Source organism: Paramisgurnus dabryanus, chromosome 20, assembly GCF_030506205.2.
Source record: "Paramisgurnus dabryanus chromosome 20, PD_genome_1.1, whole genome shotgun sequence".
Lineage (NCBI taxonomy): Eukaryota > Metazoa > Chordata > Actinopteri > Cypriniformes > Cobitidae > Paramisgurnus > Paramisgurnus dabryanus.
The window spans coordinates 18,938,874-18,959,147 of record NC_133356.1 but is presented as its reverse complement, the minus strand read 5'-3'; the positions used below and the strand labels follow the sequence as shown (position 1 = coordinate 18,959,147).

The window sequence follows — 20,274 nt, the reverse complement described above, 5'->3', positions numbered from 1 at the left end:
AAAATAACCAAAGAGTTTTGATATTTTTCCTATTTAAAACTTTAGATTAGATTAGATTCTTCTGTAGTTACATCGTGTACTAAAACCGTCGGAAAATTTTAAATTTTAATTTTTCTAGGCAGATATGGCTAGGAACTATACTTTCATTCTGGAGTAATAATCAATGACTCTGCTGCCGTAACATGGGTGCAGCAGGCGCAATGATATTACGCAGTGCCCCAAAATAGTCCCCTGCTATTGAAAGATACTTAGGAGACTATTTTCAGCTGCTGCGTAATATCATTTTTCCTCTTGCAGCCATGTTACGGCAGCAAAGACCTTGATTATTACGCCAGAATGAGAGTAGCCATATCTGCCTAGAAATTGTAACTTTTCCGTTGGTCTTAGTACACAATGTATCTACAGAAGAGACAAGTTTTAAATAGGAAAAATATTGAATCTCTTTGGTTATTTTTGAGTGCGATGCTAATGGTCTAATACGATTCAATGGATTGTGCTAAGCTATGCTAAAAGTGGTAGTGCCAGACTCGGAGATCAGCTAAAGGGATTCCAAAGCGGTATGAATTAAATGTTTAACTCTAGGGCAGCTGGAAAATTTCATATTTTCCAAAAAAGTGGAGTGTCCCTTTTAAGTTTTATAAATTTAAGCAGTAACTACTTGAATTTGGGATAACTATGCATCTGAAGTACTTTTATTATTTTATTATTTATCTTTGATTTGTTGTTTTGCTGAGGTTTCCCTGTTAAAAAAATACATAAGCGCATAATATGCTTTAAATGGGTATGGCCCTTTAATGAAATATCTTTGATGCACTTGCCCTCTTATGTTATATCTTGGTGGTACAGTGTCATAATGTAAATGGCGGATTAAAATGAAGGATGACAGGTTCTTAATATTCTATGCCTTGTTTTTAATAATGTCTAATTGGCAGAGCTCAGAGAAATGCTTAGCTTTTAATAATGGTTTTTCATGACTAATTAGTGATCAAATTAAACCATACACCCTTTCATTGTCATCCCAAGCAATAACACCACTTCATTATGGCAAAGAAGATTATAGCCAAAAGATGCCCCATATGGCATATATTTCTGATGCTATAAGTGACATTTTGAGAGACGTTATGTGGATGTTGGTTTTTTCTTGTAAGTATGCCATGCCTAATAAATAGCTCATGATAGTAAGCTTCATTTAAACTCAATGTTATTTTAGCATAGTATTTATGAAATGACTGTAATCTGTACATTGATTATTTATAAAATGTTTGTGAGGCATAGACAATGTAACACAAAAACGCATACATATCTTACATTATGCTTTTTATGTTGTCTGACTTTAGTTCAGTCTCTGTGTTAACTGTCTCTAGCCATATTTGCTATGTGACATCATATTTGTCTAACACATTGTTGGCATTGGCTCACATGACAGTCGATTTGCCTTTCAGGGTCTGTCCAAACAGATAATGTTCATTATGAGCTGTCATGCAGTTTTCCATGGCACCTTGTCTGGCCTGGCCCTTTAAATATTTAAAAGGAAGGAAGATGGGAGGGGCTTCCTGAGGAAACAGGTGTCTGCTGATAGGGATGATGTCATTGTTTCAGTATCACCTGGAAAGCCTGCTTCTCTCAGTCAGCAAAACGTACACATTTCAGCTGCTCAGGACCGGATCACAGATGTCTGCCAGACAGGCGATGTAAGTACACTGACACAGTGTAAAGCTTTATAAGAAATTCTTCTTGTTACCCTGAAGGGATTGTTTTACAATTTCACTTGAGGGGTTTATCAGAGAACTTTAGCTGACAGGTGTGACTGCAGTTTTAAACATTTAGTGAAATGCATTTTTAGTCATGCTTTGTCTTCTTTAAAGTAGAAATTCTGGAGTGTTCTGCTTCCATTGCAAGTCAATGTTATGTATTTTCATCACTCTGCTGTATGTGATATTCACAATGGTAAAAGTTGTTTCACTGTGTGTGCCTTGCTTTTTATACCTCTTAGTGTGTAATTGTGACACTTGAAAGATTTGTTTTATTTTTGGCAACTTAAAACACTCTTTGCACTCTTTTTAATATAAGCTATGGTTATGCTGTAAAGTGCTATATTTACTTTGCACAGATTTGTTTTTGAACATTTTAAACTGCTGTATTTTTTTTCACTGTGTTAATATTGAGAAATGCCAGATAAGAGTTTACGTCATGAAACTACTAAAAAATTGAAACATTAAATGAAAACCGGTGAAAAGGAGAACAGTAATTTGTAATAGTGACCCATTTCCCAATAATAACAGCTGTAGTATTTGTAGATGTAGTCTTAGCCAATCAGTTTATGCATAATTAACCTTTAATCTCATACCACTTTGTGACATCAGGACATAGTGAATAACTACAGCTCTTGTGTGTTGGGTGATCACATGATCGAGTGAGTAAGCATTGTACCATTGTCCGGGAGGTGTCGCTCATTGAGAATGTCATGATGTCATTCAGGAAGTAGATCGGGTAAAGCAGGATTAGTTACCCGGTCGTTTGAGTCACTGAAATGGTCACTCCTTTTTCAGATTATTGGCCTAAATCTTTTTCTGGGTGATTCATGTTTTCTCTCAAATTGTTAAGATTCTGTGGTATAGATAGATATGAAAGTTTAGTCTAGGAAGAAGTACCCTTTTTTATGTTCTTCACTCCTGCCATGAAAAGAAGTTGTGAATGTTTCCTGAAGTCCATGCAAATCAAAAAGAGAACCATTGTAGTAGCCAAGTTTACACAAATGTTGGTGTTACATATGTAACATCCTTTTTGCTTAACTTTAAATTCAGAAGCTGTGCATAACACAAAAGCATACATTGATATTGATTATGTAAAACATTGTATTGATCGTATATGCAATACAGCAATGCCATTTAATTTTTCACTAACTTTTACTAACATGTTGAACCATAATGAGTGCCATAAAACATCATGAATAACTGCAATCGTGAACCTAGGAAAACAATTAGTTATACTTTCGGGACAGGGGGAGGAAGCTAGTGTTGGAACTAAAAGTGCTGGCATTGTTATGAATGAAGCCTTTTGTTTTTGAACATGAGCTTTTGTCTTTTCAATGAATAGTCTATTGTGGGAAACTGTAACTTTTTGCCTCACTTGAAACTGACTAATAGTAGCCTACTAAAGTATATTGTTTATCACTTTTTATATGGTCATTAGTAGCATTGTGTAAGGAAAGGAATGATGAAGAAATTTCAATTGTTTATATGGCTATTTAATTCTAATTTGTCTCAAAGTAAGGAATGATGAAAAGCGGTTGATGGTTTAATTTCCACTTGTTTTAATTTCACGTTTTGGCCGTTTTTCAGAAATGGGCAGATAAGTCACGTTTTTCCAATAACACCAGGTTGGTTTTCCATGTCTTTGTGCTTTTGTTTTAATCCTGTGGATACTGATAGCTGTGTAACCTCATCTCATTCTGAAATAGAATGGTGTAGAACCTGTTTGGTGTGTTCAGGACAAACATCTCAAAAATCACTGACAAAACAAAATGCCATTTTACTGTATGTTGGCACCATCCTGTTATTCCACTTCATCAACATTCTTTGTTAAGGTTATGAAATAGTTGTCAAGGCGTAGATTTCAGGGATGAAATGTAATGTAATGCCATGCATGTGTGTCTGTTGGTCTTCATCATGGTTTAAAGACATCTGATGTTTGTTGTGGTCAAAAGTTCTTTCAGTGCTTAAAACTTCATTACTGTTACCACATCAGTCTGTTTTTCGAAAAGACTTGAATTTTTATATGTGCAAATATAAAGTTCATTGTGGAATTGCCCTCCCTTCCTCTATGTTGTCACTGAAAACCAAGCGTTAGGTCTGACTCTGAAAAAGCATTGCATACTCCAGTTAATCCATTTCCATGATCAGATAATGGAAAATCTGCACGCACATTTCATCAGTTTCTGTCTGGCTATAACTGGTGACAATAGGACTGATGCACAGTAGTACATTCCATTTTAGTTGTATTGTACATTATACTGTAAACATACTGTACTAGTAAATTTTCTGCTTTTTGATTTAAATAGTTTTTCAGCAATGACACCATATAACATTTTTAATCATAAGTGTTGATGGGAGTTACTGGTTATTTTCCAAGCTGTACTTTTATGGTCCTGTTAATTTTCTCTGGGTGGAGGAAGTAGCTTGCCCCATACCATGTAATTACATTCACCATTACATTCAGTCAGCAGGCTGCCAGTTAGGGGATTGTAAAATTGCTTTTTTTTAAAGATGTGTTTGTTGCTTATTTATTGTCATCATACAGAAAGTACCATACTAGTTTTCTTTCCATAATATATGAGAGTTTTTATGTGATGATGTTGATTTCACTTTTGGAGAATGTTAAGTACTTTATTATACTGTCTCTCCTGCATAAAGATATTTTTTTAAAAACTGAAATAATAAACCCCTTGCTCTTGTTAACTGGGGTGCTTTTAGGTAAACATGCATTCATGTACAACATGGAGATCTCAGATCTGTGTATTGATTTCTAAAAGCTAGATCACAAATTGCTTTGTGTTACTTATACACAAACCAGTTACTGTGTAGGAAATAAAATGAAAAGCAGCAGTCTCATCAAAATAAATGTGCCACATTCTCAGGAGTCATTCTTGTGTAGCCTGTTTTCTTCAGATTATCATAAATACAAATCAGGACAGCATACTTGCAAGTTCAGCATTTACTAGTTGGTTTCGTACTTTTGTATTGGTTTGCACTCAGTAATTCACCCGCCCCCTGTGGGTGTGTATCAGCGGCTGCAGGTAATAGCCCCGCCCCTCCCCCACCCGTCCGGTCTCTGCATTATCACAGAGTTGAATGAACGCGCGCTGTAATTTATGTGCTGAGGAGAATCCGGAGAGTGCGCGAGGATACCGGGAAATTAAAGCTAACGGTGCTGGTTAAAGTCGAGCAACTGAGCGGAGTTTTTCTCATAACTTTCTAACGGACGTATTGTGAATAAAAGGGTGAGTTTGCAAACACTTTTTCGACTGAGAGCAGTTCTTTTACACGTAACGTTAGTTCAGACATTCCTCATGGGATTTGGTTGTGAAGAGAATCTTATTGTCCCTCAATTCCTATGAGACACCGTGAAACAAAGCTGGAAACAGTAGTTGACTTTTTCACAAAGGAAAAAATATTTAGGGAAAGAAATTGAACAAAGTTTTTATTGAAGTGAATTTAAAAAGTGGTTTACATTTTTGCAAAGAAACCGTAAAAAAAGTTGTTTCAGCACTTCATTACAAAGTAAATGACTTGCATCATAGAATGAAGTTTTATGCCGTTTGTATAAGGCGTTAAATAACGTGTAATGCATTTAGTAAGTTACATTTATTCATTTAGCAGACGTATTTATCGAAGGCAACTTTCAAATGAGGGATCATTTAACATAATTTGAAACTTTAAAGAAAACACGGAACTTTATCTTGCTTAGGGGCTATTATGTGCATAATGCTTGTGCACCTGCAGAACTGGATCATTTTGCTTACTGAATTACTTGAAGTTGTTTTTAAAATGTGCACTACAACAGCTTTAGGATAGGAAAATGTGCTGAGTTACTGTGTCTAGACATGTATCTTAATGTATTGCAATCAAGAAGACATGCGTCATAAATTGTAGGTTTATTTTCGGTGTGCTACTTAACTATTTGTTATTACATAAGTACAACACACAGGCTCATTGGGCTGTTAACCAAAGAATCACTGGCATAAACCTTAGCAGGTCAGCTGTAGTCACATGTCTAATTACACTGATCTGAGATCTGGCTAAACCTTATTAGTCGGGTCAGCTCCATATCAAACGGACCACACTAACAGGCTTTGGCACACACAGTTGAGAACTCGTGGGAAAGAAAGTCTTTTTCTCATAATACTTCATGATAACATGACAAGCTGTGAACAGGTAGAGAATAAGCTGGAATGAAATGATGCATTTGGATTATTACGAGAATAAGCATTACTGTATAACTTTACTGTCATTATTTTTTAGTGATTTAATATTTTCAATTAAGACACTTTTCTATACCAATGAACTTAGATTATTTGTTACTTAAAATGTTTATTTTTCCTGGCTACTGCAAAAATTATGATGTCCATCAGTTATGATGTCACTGCAGTGGTAAATGACCAACGAGCTAAATTTGCCTTGCGGTCGCATTTCTGTTCCCAGCCCTTCTCTATAATGTGGTTCATACATAGCGTACTGGCCCAGATTCAGGTGGCCTCACAGCTTCACAGATGGCTCGAGAGAAATGCAGTTGCTTGTGCCAGGCCAAAGTGATGCTCACTAGCTCATGCTTACTGAAGAATGACTAAACTATGGGTCACATACTGATCCCCTGGTATGTGGTCCATGCTATAGACCTATTTAGTTTTATCTTTTGCATGTTGTTTCTCATCTTGTTCATCTTCAATGTAAGTATTGGTATATGACATAAGCATAAGGACGCTGTATGTGTCTGGCTTGACCACCCCATATGCTTGTACCTCATCCTTCCAAAAACAGCATCGGGTCTAGGTTTCCATAGCAACGGCAACCCACCCTGTCTTATTTCTGTATAGTGGAAAATAACTGTGCTCCAGCTTGGACCTGTGCTTCCTCAGCACTAGGCTCCTGCTGTGGGATGATGTCAGTCTGGGACTTGTTGGAGAAGATTGAGAGCATATTAACAGGGCTGGGCCTTTCTGTTTCCTATCACCCTGTTAAACTTTGAAATTTTGTTCTTCCTGAACTCTGAAAACAAAATAACCAGAGCCTCCTAAATCTGCGTTGTGTGAACATTTACGGTTTGTTTGTCCTTAAAACTAGGTTAAGACTGATTACATAAGCATAGTAGCATCTTCTTAATATAATTAACTGAGAAAATTCTGAACGTCGCTGCATTCAAGGCTGTCAAATTGGTGTTATTTATTTGGCATCTAGAGATAAAAAAGCTAAATGCCTCTGACAAACTGGGCTTCAAATCACTTTTGCTAACATAAACTGTAGCAACACTTTGGCCAGATAGCTGACTTGTTTATCATTCATTTTCAGTAATAGAAATGGGGTGCCAAGACCATCAAGCTCATCCAACCGCACTGTCGCCTGGCGACATGTTTCCCTCAAGCTTTTGTCCCTGTTGGATAGTTTCTCACTGCTGGTTCAAGTGAAGTTTTGGCAAAGCCATCGGTGTCAGACTGAGGTGTGAAGCTTCTCGGCAGTGAGACATTACAGACTTCATTAGTGGCAAAAATGTGCCCATGTGGATCGAAAATGTCATATAGTTGCGTCAGAGGTGACGTCTGGGAAGACTGGAATTCTCTCAACCCTGATGGCTTGATGGGCATCGCTGTTCCCAGAAGAGTCTGTTTTTACTTTCAGCAATAAATCTGAGACATCTTTGTGTTGCATTGTGTCAAGGTTGTTTATCACCTGCAGTTTTTTTGGATGCAGTGTTTTTCCTAAAATGAAATCAACATGTCTTGAACTGTTTTGGGACATATTCCCCTTTTCTGCTTTGTGACCAGTATCGCAGAAAAGTTTGTTTCAATTGACCTCTTGTGTCTTAGATCTTTTTTTATGTTGTGGCCAAAAGATGCTTTTTAAAGATCAGCTATGAGCATCTGTGCAAGTTAAAAGCCTGTATTGCAGCCTGTTGGCCAGAAAGTGGAGTTGTGTGTTTTTGGTCCAAGTCCAGACTGAAGCATTATGTGTGATTAGAGGCTTGTATTGGGAAGTGGGATGTTGAGTTGGAGGTGATCCATAGGTATCATGTTACATAACTGTGAAAAGCCGAACTGCCATGGGAGCCATTGTCAGAAAAGTTTAGATGCCTTAAAATTCTCACCTAAATTAGATTAAATGACTGGAAAATGTTTGTTTTTAAGCTGTGTTGAGTGTATATACACTTGACTTCAGGTTTAGGGTTAGTTATGACTCACACAGCATGTTTTATTGTGGCCTGCTCGAAACTGTAGGTTAGCTTCTGGTGTAGTTCTGATGATACAATATCATCTTTTAAATTGGATTATTAAGAGTACTGTTTGGCATGGTAATGCATTTTGTGTCTGTCTTTAAGGGGATGTTAGTGTAGATCTCAGTTAATAAGTCTGAAAATTCCTCTAGCTGTGTCTTAATAGTATTACCAGTGCTTTACCATGCATGACTTAATAATAATCCAGATTCATCAGGTGGAGCTCTGAGACATGCTTGTTTACCATTTTGTGGCTTACCAAACCATGTGGTCACCCTTGTTTACATGAATCTACTTCAAGGCCGAAGGAGACCGTCTTAGCCGCTGTCTGGGAGCTAATGAGTACCTTACTGTAGACACTGCTAGTTCTGTTTTCGGCCAGACAGGATAATCCATCGTCTGATCAGGCTAATCCGATCTGCCGCTCAACCATAAACTGACCAGGCAAAGGCTCTTTACAGTCTACCAGGAAGGTGGAAACCACTGAGAATCACCATGGGATATTGAGTGTTTGTTTGTGTGTTCACAGCTCAATATGTGCTCTTACTAACATTTTAAAAGTGCTATGTGTATTCTTTTTTTTTTATAATAATGCACTTTTTTGTCTCTAGCAATTTTTGAAATCTTGTAGCTTTGTATAACACTTTTCATATTATAACCTCCTTATGATGCATTGCTTTGTTGTTGCTCCTGTAGCTCAATTGTAAAGTATTGTGTTAGCAGTGTAAAATATCAAAAAATATTCAAAAAATGAAAAGATTACTTTTAAGGGTTTTTCACTGTGTAGTTCCTAGTACCTGTTACTTTTTTAAGTACCACCTCTGTTGAGGTTTCAAGCGAGCCATAGCAATACTAAAATGTGAGATGTATACTGCAGTTCACTGATTGGTCAGAAAGAATCGTCACCACCAGCATCATTTTTAAATATAAGATTAGTTTACCCTTGTGCGCCGTCAAAAAAACCAAGTGATGTCATTTGCGCTTTGTTGTACGAGTTCTCGGAAGTAAAAAAACATCCAAATGCCGAGAATCAGGAACACAATTCCGTCAATATGCTTTATTGCACTTGTGTTTGTTTGGGTCACGTTTACGATTGTCATGTAGTTGAGGTGGCACAGCTATAACGATAAGTCTATAATCTCACTTTGACTGTAATCTCATGAGTCGTGCCACGCAGTAGAAAAATGGCACTTTACACAAAAGCATTGCTAAATCCCAAATGTCAATGTTGATCTAGGTATTTGTCACGTGCATAAATATTTCTTAAAATGACTTTCCGATGGTAGGCAAATACAGTAGGTTGCGGAAGTGTTTAGAAAACCTGTTTGGTTTTTTAAAAAAAATTATTTTTGCTTTTCCTTTTTGTGGGACAGATGGCACTGAACTTTTCAGACATTTTCCGTGATTGGGTTTAACAGATAGATATGTGCATGTAAAAATATGGAAACATAATCCTTGATAAGCAAATCAAGTGTACTTTTGACACATTTTTTATGGTGTTCCAGTAGTCATGCATTACAGATCTTGTGATGAAACTACTGTCTAACTACTAAAGCTTTGACAAATCCTAAATGTGTATGTATTGCAGATAGTCAGAAAGAAAATGCTATACCCAGTAGTTTACAAACAGGGAGTTTTTAAATAATAGACTTAGGCGTCAATGCGGTTTCAGAGTCATAAACTCAGTCACAAAATCCAGTGACTTCAGTAGTGCAAGATTGAGTGACTCAGAGCTGAGTAAACACACATCTTGGTATAATTTCTCTTTTCAGTTCTGGTGGTCTGTCTCTGTAAATATTTATTTTTTTGTTTATCTATTCTCTTCAGCTCTTGTCATTTTTGTTCTTGTCTGCCTTTACCTGTCATTATGTTGTCTATTGCCTTTGTCTTTCCCTGTGATCTTTCTTGTCTGCTTTTCTGCTCTGTTCCTTGAAAACTGCACTGAAGTCAGCTTTTGTTAAAGCACATTAGATACTGACACATTAGGACATAGACAGATTTGATACACTTTTGAGAGGAACTGCTCGAAAACTACAGCTTTTAAGCTTAATGCCAGCTCAAACAAAATTTTGTACTCTAAGGATGTGACCTAGACACCTGCCAGTGACAGACTGGTTCAAGATGCAAGTCGCTTGCGAAGTTATGTCAGACTGGTGTGTTTGTGAGGAGACCTATTAGACCTGTGGTGGAGCAGCAGTAACCAGCACAGAGGTTGGTAGAGATCAGTCTCCGATCAACAAAGTATAGTTTGTAATGTTAGCTTGGAGTGCCGCAAACAGATAAATCCTTGTCTGCATTCAAGTGTTATTTTAGCCAGCTGGATGAGATCTGAGTGAGTCAGATTGTAAAGAACATTCAACAGTTATGTTGTCAGAGCTTTGTTGTTTGTCTTTTGTGAGATGACTGTATGTCCTCTTCAGGGGATTGATACGTGTCATTTTATTGCTGGAGGTCAGAGTGCCTGAATTGTTGGTTGTAGTAGCCGTCCCTATTGTTGGCACTAATGTGGACAACGACAAAAAATATAGCACAGTGAATTAGCAGAGCAACATGAACTTCTCTCATTGTGGCACTGTTTATTTGAATAAAGGCAAATGCTTCGCAACATTGTGAGGTCGATGGACATGACCAAGTCGCATTGTTGGCTTTGAATGAAATGAATTTCATCAGGTCACTTTTTATTGCAAATTGCTGTATGCGTTAATGTTTATTTCTGTTTTTTTTCCCCACAGATTTACAGTGTTGTAAAGATTTATGCCCTGAAGACTTGCAAGAAAAAGGACGAACACTTGCTGTCAGTCTGTACACTGCTTCTTTTGTTTTTGAGTGTAGTAAAGCAAGCCACAGTGAAGATCACCACACCTCCCAAAATCCAGAAGATGTTATTCATACAGCAGTGTGAAATTCCACAACTAAGTCCCAGAGAGTAGTCAACAAGGCCAAGAGAGAGCGTTTTCTTTTTCTGTCTGAGAAGAGCCAACACCCGAAATTTTATATTTTTTATGATTTCAATAATTGTGGGTGTTTCAAACCGCAGTTTGAAGTATTTAACAGGCCTGTTTTGGATGTATTCGCATTAATACATTTCTGCTTCGCTATGGGAATATGAATTTGAGATTATTGTTACGAGGAGAGACAATTTAAAGCGCTACAGATTTCCTACATCATGTCATGGAAAAGAAACTACTTTGCATCTGGCAGCAGTGGGTTACAAGGGATATTTACCCCACGCACCATGACATCAATCGCCCCCAGCAAAGGACTCATCAACGAGCCGGGACAGAACAGCTGCTTTCTGAACAGCGCTCTACAGGTAGGAGCCCATGTGTTTACTCTACGTTAAACACAAACACATGCTCATTCACCCACTTCACCATGTTACAAATGAGACACACACAGGTGCGCACAAAATATGCTTTTATCTGTTATCACTTATTCTTTGTTCATAAGTCAGATCAAGGTTTTGAAGATCAAAGGCTTGCTTCGGATTTATAGTTCAGGCCTTGTGTATGTGTGTGTCGAAGCAACAGGATGAAACTACATGAAACTGTGAATAGCTTAAAGTCTGCGAAAGTTAACACTCTTTTCTTGTTATATTTATCCGCATAGAAACCCTAGTTTCTCCCTTCGGAGTTTTTGATCACAGAAATGCAGGGGTTATATGTGAATCCATCTAAATGTAAATGATTTGTTTGCAGTGCTGTGTTAATTTTGTGAGTCGCTTTGGATAAATGCATTTTCTAAATGAAGCATTTTAAATTTTATTTAACAAAACCCTGGCCAGAGATGGTGTAGGTCATAGGTGGGCACAAACAACTGTTGTTTAATCTTGTGAGACTGATTTGCTTGTTATAAAATGTTGACGCTTCTTCAGACCTGAACTTTTGTTAGTTGTGTGTACTCTACTAAGTGAGTCAGTGTGGTGGGGTACTTTCTAATGCGTACATGAGTGTCTAGTTCCACACCCTTAAAATCCTGTCCTGTGTGGCATTGGGTCCTGCGGGTCCTGCGGTACTATGAATGGGAGAGCAAGGGTCTCTTTATAACGCTGGAAACGTGCATACACCAGTTCCCATGCAAAGGTTGTGATCTATAAAAAAACTTAATGGGCTTGAAGGGTGGGATCTGAGGAAGATTCATGTACGCCCACTTGAAGGTGATCTGTGATTTATAAAGCAGGGCTCAACATAAAGGACTGCCCGGTGGCCCGGGGCAAGCGTGAGAGACGTTCGGGACAGTAAAAAGTATTGTCACTTGCCTGATCGGCCAGTGCTTCACCCTCAGTCACTAAACTCAATGTATATTATTTAACATATTGGAAGCAGACATTAACTTTGGTAAAACACGACTAAAGATACAATGCAATATTTTGCACAATAATTTGCTGTCAGTTTACAGGTAAAGCATAAAATTTGGGAGTCTTTTTTTGTTGGAACATATGTTGTATGTATACAATCATATTTGACTTTTGAATTATTGTTTCTAAATATATGACAGTGAAAATTTTGGCAGGGCAAGTGAAAACCTGAACCACTGGCCCGACCGGGCCAGTATAAAAATGTATTTGCGTTGAGCCCTGTAAAGGGAACATTGCTTTGTTTTATAAGTCTTAATTTTTTTTGGCTTATGCCATTTTTGGCTTTTGTGCGTACATAGACTTTTAGTAAGGATCCTACGCACAGTTTTATTAATGAGACCCCGGGTCTTTGGTGTGCGGGTTAACGTTGCTGTTGAATGTTAAAAAATACTTGGCTTGTAAGTTTTGCTTGTGTGTGCAATGGTAATTACAAACTTAACAGACAGACTTATTTAATGAATGACTTGTAACCCCAACAGATGCTTGCACTCGTGTGCAAAATTTGTGTCCTCCTTTAAGCAACAACTCAAGCATCAGTAGGAATGGTACCTTGGCCTTTTACTCCTGCCTGTCCGCCACTGCACAGATGTTGTGGTTTTGTCTTTTGTGTAGGCTGCATTAGATTTAGCACTGTCTGCAGTAGACCCTCAGTCAGATTCATGCTGTCCTGGATGGTAATTACCTTGCACAGTAACCTGCCATTACTTTAACCTCTATTTTTGGATTACTGTATAATGAGCCATATGGAAATAAAGGGGCTAAGCTGTCTGATGATACATTCAAAGCTATAAATTAGTGTCAGTTATGACTGGTTGGAGGGGTTGGGTGTTTGAGGGAGTGCCCGGGTTGGATTGTCTGTTTCTATGAAGCTAACAATATGGCAAGATAATGAACTCAGAACCTCGAGGCGAAAACAGTAATTTGTTTTTCTGGGAATCAAATTGTGGTTAATAAACTTTAATATGTTTCAGAGGCATTGTCTTTTTGCTTGTGAGTGTTTCAGGCTTTCAAGAACTTTACAACATCTGTCAAAATGTCTTCAGTTGGTTTATACAAAGATGTTATATCCAAATAGTCTGTGCTCAGTACAAGTTAAACTCATTTGACGCCAGTTGTGGCACAGTGTGTTTATTAAAATGAAGTCTGTTGTTTATGTAACTTAGAATTTGTTATATCAGTACCAAATTTAAGATTTGAAAATCATTACAAAATCCCTTAAAAGTAGAAGCGTAACAATACACCAATGCCACGGTTCAGTTCATATGATGGTGTTGGTGCCACGGTTTGGTTTGGTTTTTTTTTGCTTTGAGGGCAGGGTTCATGGCATGGACATTATTCATTTTTAACCTTATAAAAATAACACTAGTTTAGTTTATAAACGTTAACTTCATTGACTTTAAACAGAAACATTAGTACTGTCAGCCTGAGTAAACTTAAAGGTGGAAAAGAGGATGTTTGTTTTATACATTTTTGCAATATTACTTGAAACTGTCTTTACTAAATGATAAAAGACTATTTATTAGGTGCACTGAAAGTAATAATATTAATATACTGTGCATTAATATACTGTAATCATCTGTGCACAAGATAAGGCCTTAAAAACATCAGCCAATTGCTCTTGCGGTCATCGCAATCATCATTGGCCCTCTGGCTTGTCAATCACTGCCATTACGATCCTTGTGAGATACGTGCGCGCTCCAGTAACTTTACACAGGCGACGCATGCGCATAGCGCATGAAACTCCGTCTTAAGTTTCGGTTTGTTTTCATTGTCGATCCTGCTTTCCTCCTCGAATTTGCACCATGGAAGAGAAAAAACCCGAAGTAGGACGCAAAAGAAAGACTTTTTAAGTCGCTGAGAAGAGGAGAAAATTGTCAGAAGAACGTAACTTAATGTAACCAGAGTCATTAATGGAGAAACTTTTAAACGCTGGAGAGCAATGAATGAACAGAGAGGTGTCAAGACAGACGCGCAGTTCGCAAAAAATCTTCTCAACAGGCAACAGTGATTATTCTTTCTTTGGGGATGTAATTATTGTTGTATTGTTATTCAGGTATATTGACGCTGTTATTGTACTGTAGTTGTAAGGCAGTGACCAGTCTGCTACATGCTAGTTGAAATAGGAGTAAGTTAGCGTCGACTGATCTAACGTTTTAACGTCTTATGTGTTTATTATCATATCATTTCACACAATGAATTCACTGACGCGACACAGCATATGCCTGTGGCAAACAAACACTTGTTCGTGCATGAGTTTAGGAAGGCGTTCCCTAGAAATGAGCTGTGAAGGCGGGATGCTGTTCTTACGCATGCGCTCATTTAAAAAACTCAGTAACCGTTTTTGGATTCTCGGTCGGCGAAAAACATCCTCTTTTGCGCCTTTAAATATAATTAATTTTTCTCATGGTGACATCACTTAAACACTTATAATGGAACATTGTTTCTTTTAGTGTCAATCCATGTGTATTTGGTCACTATGAATGCACGGTCACTATCACTAAGCATGAGCAACTTTGTGCATCTGCGCTGCGTGGCTGGGGCAGCAGGGGATGGGGGCAAGCAGTACTCCATGAGAGTATCTTGGAACATACCGATGGTGATTTATCATGTGTTTTCATCTCGGTTCAGAGTATCGTTACACCCCTACTTAAAATATGTCTGAAGTAGGCTTTGAATAATACATTTTTATTAAGAAATTAAACCGTATAGATGTGTTGTATTTACATTTTTTAAAAATCAGCCAAATAAGCAGTGCTTTGAAGCCTACATGTATGCATGGCTTTCCAGAGGTGTAAAATTAATGATTTTATTAAATACATTTAACTTTAAGGAAGATACATTTAAAAAAACATCACAAGGGAATGAGCATGTGACCCTTATCAGCCATCTGAAACCTGTCAGATCTAATTTTTCTTTGCTGGTGAATAAAAAAGAGGGTTTTTGACTGATGGATTTGTCATCTTTACACTATTCAGATATTGGCCTTAAATAGAAAACATAATTCATGCAGGATATCAGAATTTATGCAGAAGCAGCAAATTAGAAACCTGTAGCATGCATAAACTGTATCAGATATCAGGACATCACACCTGTCTCTGTAAATAGCAGGCTCTGTAACACTGCACAGGTGTGCCATTTGCTTTTTGTCTAAAATTGTGATCCTTTTTTTTGCATTATATGTCTTGTAATGGAATAAGCTGGTTTTCCAGAAATGTCTCCAAAATCAATGCAGTTCTCAGACATTCAATAAAATCTATAATGCAATCAATAAAATCCTGATTGAAACACTAAGGATGCGATTTAAATGAGTTAGGAGAAAGTGAACGGACTGATTAATGTCTCTTGGTTGTCTTGTGCACGTACAAATTAAGTTTATATTTTCTTCTGCGTTTGCCTTTTGTGATCCATTAACATTAAGAATTCATATTGTAATGTGTCACAAATGTAACATTAGCTAAACAGGAAAAGTACAAACCTAAACTACTCGCCCTGAATTTATGATGGAAAAAATCTGTATTGTTGAGCCCTGATATGTTTTAAATGTGAGATACAAATGCTTCTTTATGCTGATTACCACACATGGTGTGGAATGATCATATTCAGTAAAGGGAAAACCATACATGACCGCACACATTGTTAAAGCATTTAAAGGAAGTAACTCTTCTCTTTCATCTCCGTTTCAGTCAGTTACAGTAATTGTCATTTATTCAGTCTATCTCTGCGTTTTATCATTCCTGCCTCCTGTCTGCTTTCCGTCCTCTGGATCTGAAGCGTGTAATATGGTTAGTAATGGGTCGTGGTGTCCCTCTTTCCACGAGGCTGTCTCTGATTTGTCCAGTTCGAGGACTCGTGCAGCTTTGCTCGCTTTTATTGAATTAATCTTTCAAACAGCGTTCACTGTGAGCTCCAGAGACACTTCACAATGGCACAGTTTATCTGTTCCAGCTTCATTAAATCTTAAAAGACCTCTCCTAAAGGCCTCCTGATCACGCTGTGATTTATTTATTTTTAGATTTATTTTAAATAGCTTCAGTCATGGCTGTGTGACTGTACGCTTACAGATCAACAGTTTGACATCCGCGCCGCAATGATGATAAGTCTGAACATTGCTTTAATGAGCAGATGTGGCCCAGGTATAAACACCTGTACCTCTGTTAAGGTCCCTGGGCTGCACCTCTATACTGGCGCTCACATCCCATGCAGCTTTAGAAATGTAGCAGACAGTTTCAGATCTCAGCAACGAAAGGTTTACTTTGTAGACATTCTCAGGGGAAAAGTGCCTGACAGGAATTCCCAGAATTTATTAAGTGTCAAATCAGTAATGTCAAATCAATACAAGATTATGTGCCCTGATGTTGAGCCACAGGCACACTACTTCATGGCCATTGGCTCACAATGTTCCTGTGCATCTGCCGTACATACACCCAGAGACCAGACATGTTTTGATTGTAGGAAACTCCTGAAAATGACTAGATGTTATTTGATAGATTTCTATAGACATTATATGATCCAGCCCGTTTCTTTTAAGCATTTATATACATTTTTTTACATTTGACGTTTGATCATGGAAATCAAGGAAATCAAATGAAGGACATTGTTTTTGCCAAATTTGCTAGTAGTTTAAAGCAAGATATTGGTACTTGCATAATGACATTTAAGTCCTCTGTTGGGCATATTACATGTTTATGCATGAAACATTTACACAGGTTTTGTGTTGTGTTTAACCAAACCAGCATTGCATTTGTTTATTCATTTCTCTTATGGTACTGCTTGACATGCAAATGCTGTCAGATGTTATGTAGGGTCGAATGAACATTCAGATGGGCTGAGAGATCAATGTTCTTGTTTTTTTATCCAGAGACATAGGCATTATCCCATCTACAGTAAAAGTGCACAAGACCGATTGAAACAAACTAAACCAGTACCGTTTACAGACCTGTTAGTTGTAGAAGTTTATTGTCAGTTTCTTGCTGTTTGTAACTGATTAAGACATCTGTGAAGGGAAAGTCAGACAGCTTATTTAGATGGGTTATGTTAAGCAGGACTGACAGCTCTCTTAATAATTTAGCACGCAAGCGTGTAGATGTGGATGATGAGCAGCGGGGCTATAATGGACAAAGTCATGACAGGCAGGTGGGGTCAGGTCAGCCCCCATAGCCTCCTAGGCATGGCCAGATGGGACGTGTGTGTGTGCGTGCGTGCATGCATGCGAGCTGCCCAGTAGGATTCTAGCAGGTCTTCATTTGTTTCGCTGACATTAAGCATCACGCATCATCTAGAGATGGGCACGTTCTTCAAAAGGAAAACTTTTCAGTGTCTCGTGCACACTCTCAGATTTTCCTTTCTTCTGCTTGTTTTCCTGCTCATTCTTCATACTCTTAGATAAAGCAGACAGGCGTATCACTTTTGACATCTTGATGGATAAAGCATTAATGCTTCGTCCATGCGACGGGTCAAGAAAGTCCGATTTAGATGTAGGTCTTGCGTTCTTTGGAGAAAAGAGTCTGTCAGGTGCGACTTGCATGAACTCTGTCTTCAGTTTTTGTGAAGTCTTCCCCCTTTTGATACACGAACACTTAAGAAAGGGTGAAAAGTCAACTGCAGGCAGTACAGAGCTACGAGGGCTTTTTGAGCCTAATGCATTTTTGATGACTAGAGCTACTCTAGGCGTTTTAGGCGATCTGTTAAAGAGTGTCTGATACTTCAGCTTTCTTTAGCCACGAGTTTTTATATCATGACTGTGTGCAGGCACCATCCAAAATGGTTTTGCTTTAGTGTAATGTTGCACCATGTTTTAACAGGTTCTCTGGCATCTGGATATCTTCCGCAGAAGTTTCCGGCAACTCACAACGCACAAGTGCATGGAGGACTCGTGCATCTTCTGTGCTCTGAAGGTAAAGCAGTGTGACTTTCTTTTATTCATGACGGATAGTGTCACAAAGAGTCTTATGTCCTTTACAGCTGTTGTGGATAGATAGTTAGCATTTGCATGTGGAGGCTAATGTGTATCATAAAAGATACAGAAGCAGATTTCTGATAAACTGTTTAAATAAATCTGCATGATGGTGTTCCTCAGATACCCTTTGTATTATCACTTATACAGAACAATTTAAAAAAGCTCATATTTTTTCAGTCCTTTTTTTGTTCTTTCCTTAAAGAAAGCTGTCCACTCATTTTATATTAAATTCCATTTAAGGTTCAGAGCTGCCATTGGCGCTTTCCATCAAAAGCAAATCTGAAAAATAAAAAGCTCTCCCCTAAGCCCCGTGCCAGCGCGGTAGGGGGCTGGCTAACACTGGGACAGTATTTCCCTTTGCCCGCCTGCTCTCACGCATGAGTCTTGCCCTGTTTTATTCAGTGTGTCTGTTTCAAATTTTGCTCCATTATGTTTCAAAAGTCAGTGGCATAAGTAGTAAATCCTGTAATGGCTTTGTGTACTTTGATAGTTTCTTCAGTCTGGCATAACCTTGCAGAAAAGCTTGTTTTGGAAAAAGCCTTCATTGTACCAAGAGAGGGTTAATTCTGCTTGATACAAATGTATAAGCACTCTTCTGTAGAATTTCTGTATAAGTCATGTGTAGCTTCATGTAAGAAACCCATTTCTGTTTGTTTCCATTTTTTTTTTCATTTTGAATACCAGATTCATTACAGTCAGACCTTTTAACCACAGTTTATTTTTGAAAGTGTTGTATAATGAGGTGTGATGTTCTCTTTGATTAACATTTTAAGTGAGTTATTGTGTTTGTGTCTTCAGAGCATCTTTGCACAGTTCCAGTACAGCAGCGAAAAGGTTTTGCCCTCCGATGCTCTTCGCTGCGCTCTTGCCAAAACCTTCCAGGATGAGCAGCGATTCCAGCTCGGCATTATGGATGATGCGGCCGAGTGTTTTGTAAGGGCTCTTCGCACTTCTCTCTCCATATATTATTGGTGTTCCTCCCACTCTTCTCAAGCTCTTTCTATTTCCATCATCTTTATGGTACCTTCACATGCCAAATGTAACTCTCCCCTAAATATGTGGATTTTCTTTAAGAAAGAGAGATCCTGAAATATTCCTCTGCATTGTTAGCTTATGCTATCTGACATGTTTTGTTGCCTTGAGTCAATCACGGCAAGCAGACAGAAGGAACGTGTGTGATTTCTTATTCACTCTGTACCTCTATATGGCAAAATTTGTTTTTCCCTCTCCTTGTTTGTTTCATTCCTACACTGTCTGTCTTCCTGTCAGTTTGTATCTTTTTTTATATTTGTTTTGGCAGGATGTTAGATGGTAGGGAATTGCCATGGACTAGTCAACCTACAGTGAGGTTGACTAGTTTAATTTTCCATTTTTATATTTTTAGATGTGTGGCTTTAATTTAATTTAATTTAATTTATTTGAAAAAGGTACAGAGTACACGTATCGACATTTGCAATAAATTTAAGTGAACCCGAATTAGCCACAGGCTAGTTTTCATAGGCCAGCATCCTAAAATAAAAACTGTTATAATACAATACAATTATTTATACAAGGTAAAAAAGTTATACTATGTTTAAAATCACAACAAATAAAGTGAACAAGTGAATTGGCGTGATGACCGGGTGCACTCCGTAAAGTTTGTTTTTATATTCATCCCCTGACACTATGTGATACTAAATAGGCGAGATGTAGAATGTTGAACCTGTTCCCTATTTCTGCTTTTCTGCACTGCTGGGATAGCAACATTTGTAATATGCTGACAAGTGCAATGCAAACACAAACCGAACTTTTTTACTTAACCACAATTGGTGTCTGGCCATTATGCAAGACTGGCGACACTGGTAAATGGCAGATGCTTGGTTAGCTTTCAACATCTCCCTGCGGAACGCAAGCCGCCCCCGACCCAAAGTCTCGCAGACCTGCTATTATTCTCTGCCAAAAGAGCTGAGCACGCTGTTATTCACAGACGCAGTACACA

At 38.0% G+C, this 20,274-nt stretch overlaps 1 protein-coding gene across 12 annotated transcripts in view; it reads left to right on the top strand.

Annotated features, from left to right (window-relative positions):
* usp54a (ubiquitin specific peptidase 54a) overlaps positions 1-20,274 on the top strand; it is a 45,780-nt gene that overhangs the window by 4,348 nt on the left and 21,158 nt on the right. For 8 of the 12 annotated variants that reach the window (XM_073812804.1, XM_073812805.1, XM_065296875.2 and 5 more), the window contains 4 exons: positions 1,443-1,691; positions 10,716-11,296; positions 18,142-18,234; positions 19,095-19,229. In XM_073812804.1, coding sequence (XP_073668905.1) covers positions 11,150-11,296; positions 18,142-18,234; positions 19,095-19,229 — 375 coding nt within the window. In that variant the 5' untranslated portion in view covers positions 1,443-1,691; positions 10,716-11,149. Of the gene's footprint in view, positions 1-1,442; positions 1,692-4,829; positions 5,000-10,715; positions 11,297-18,141; positions 18,235-19,094; positions 19,230-20,274 lie in introns of those variants that run through there. The other 4 variants (XM_065296878.2, XM_065296879.2, XM_065296884.2 and 1 more) reach the window with 3 other exon arrangements.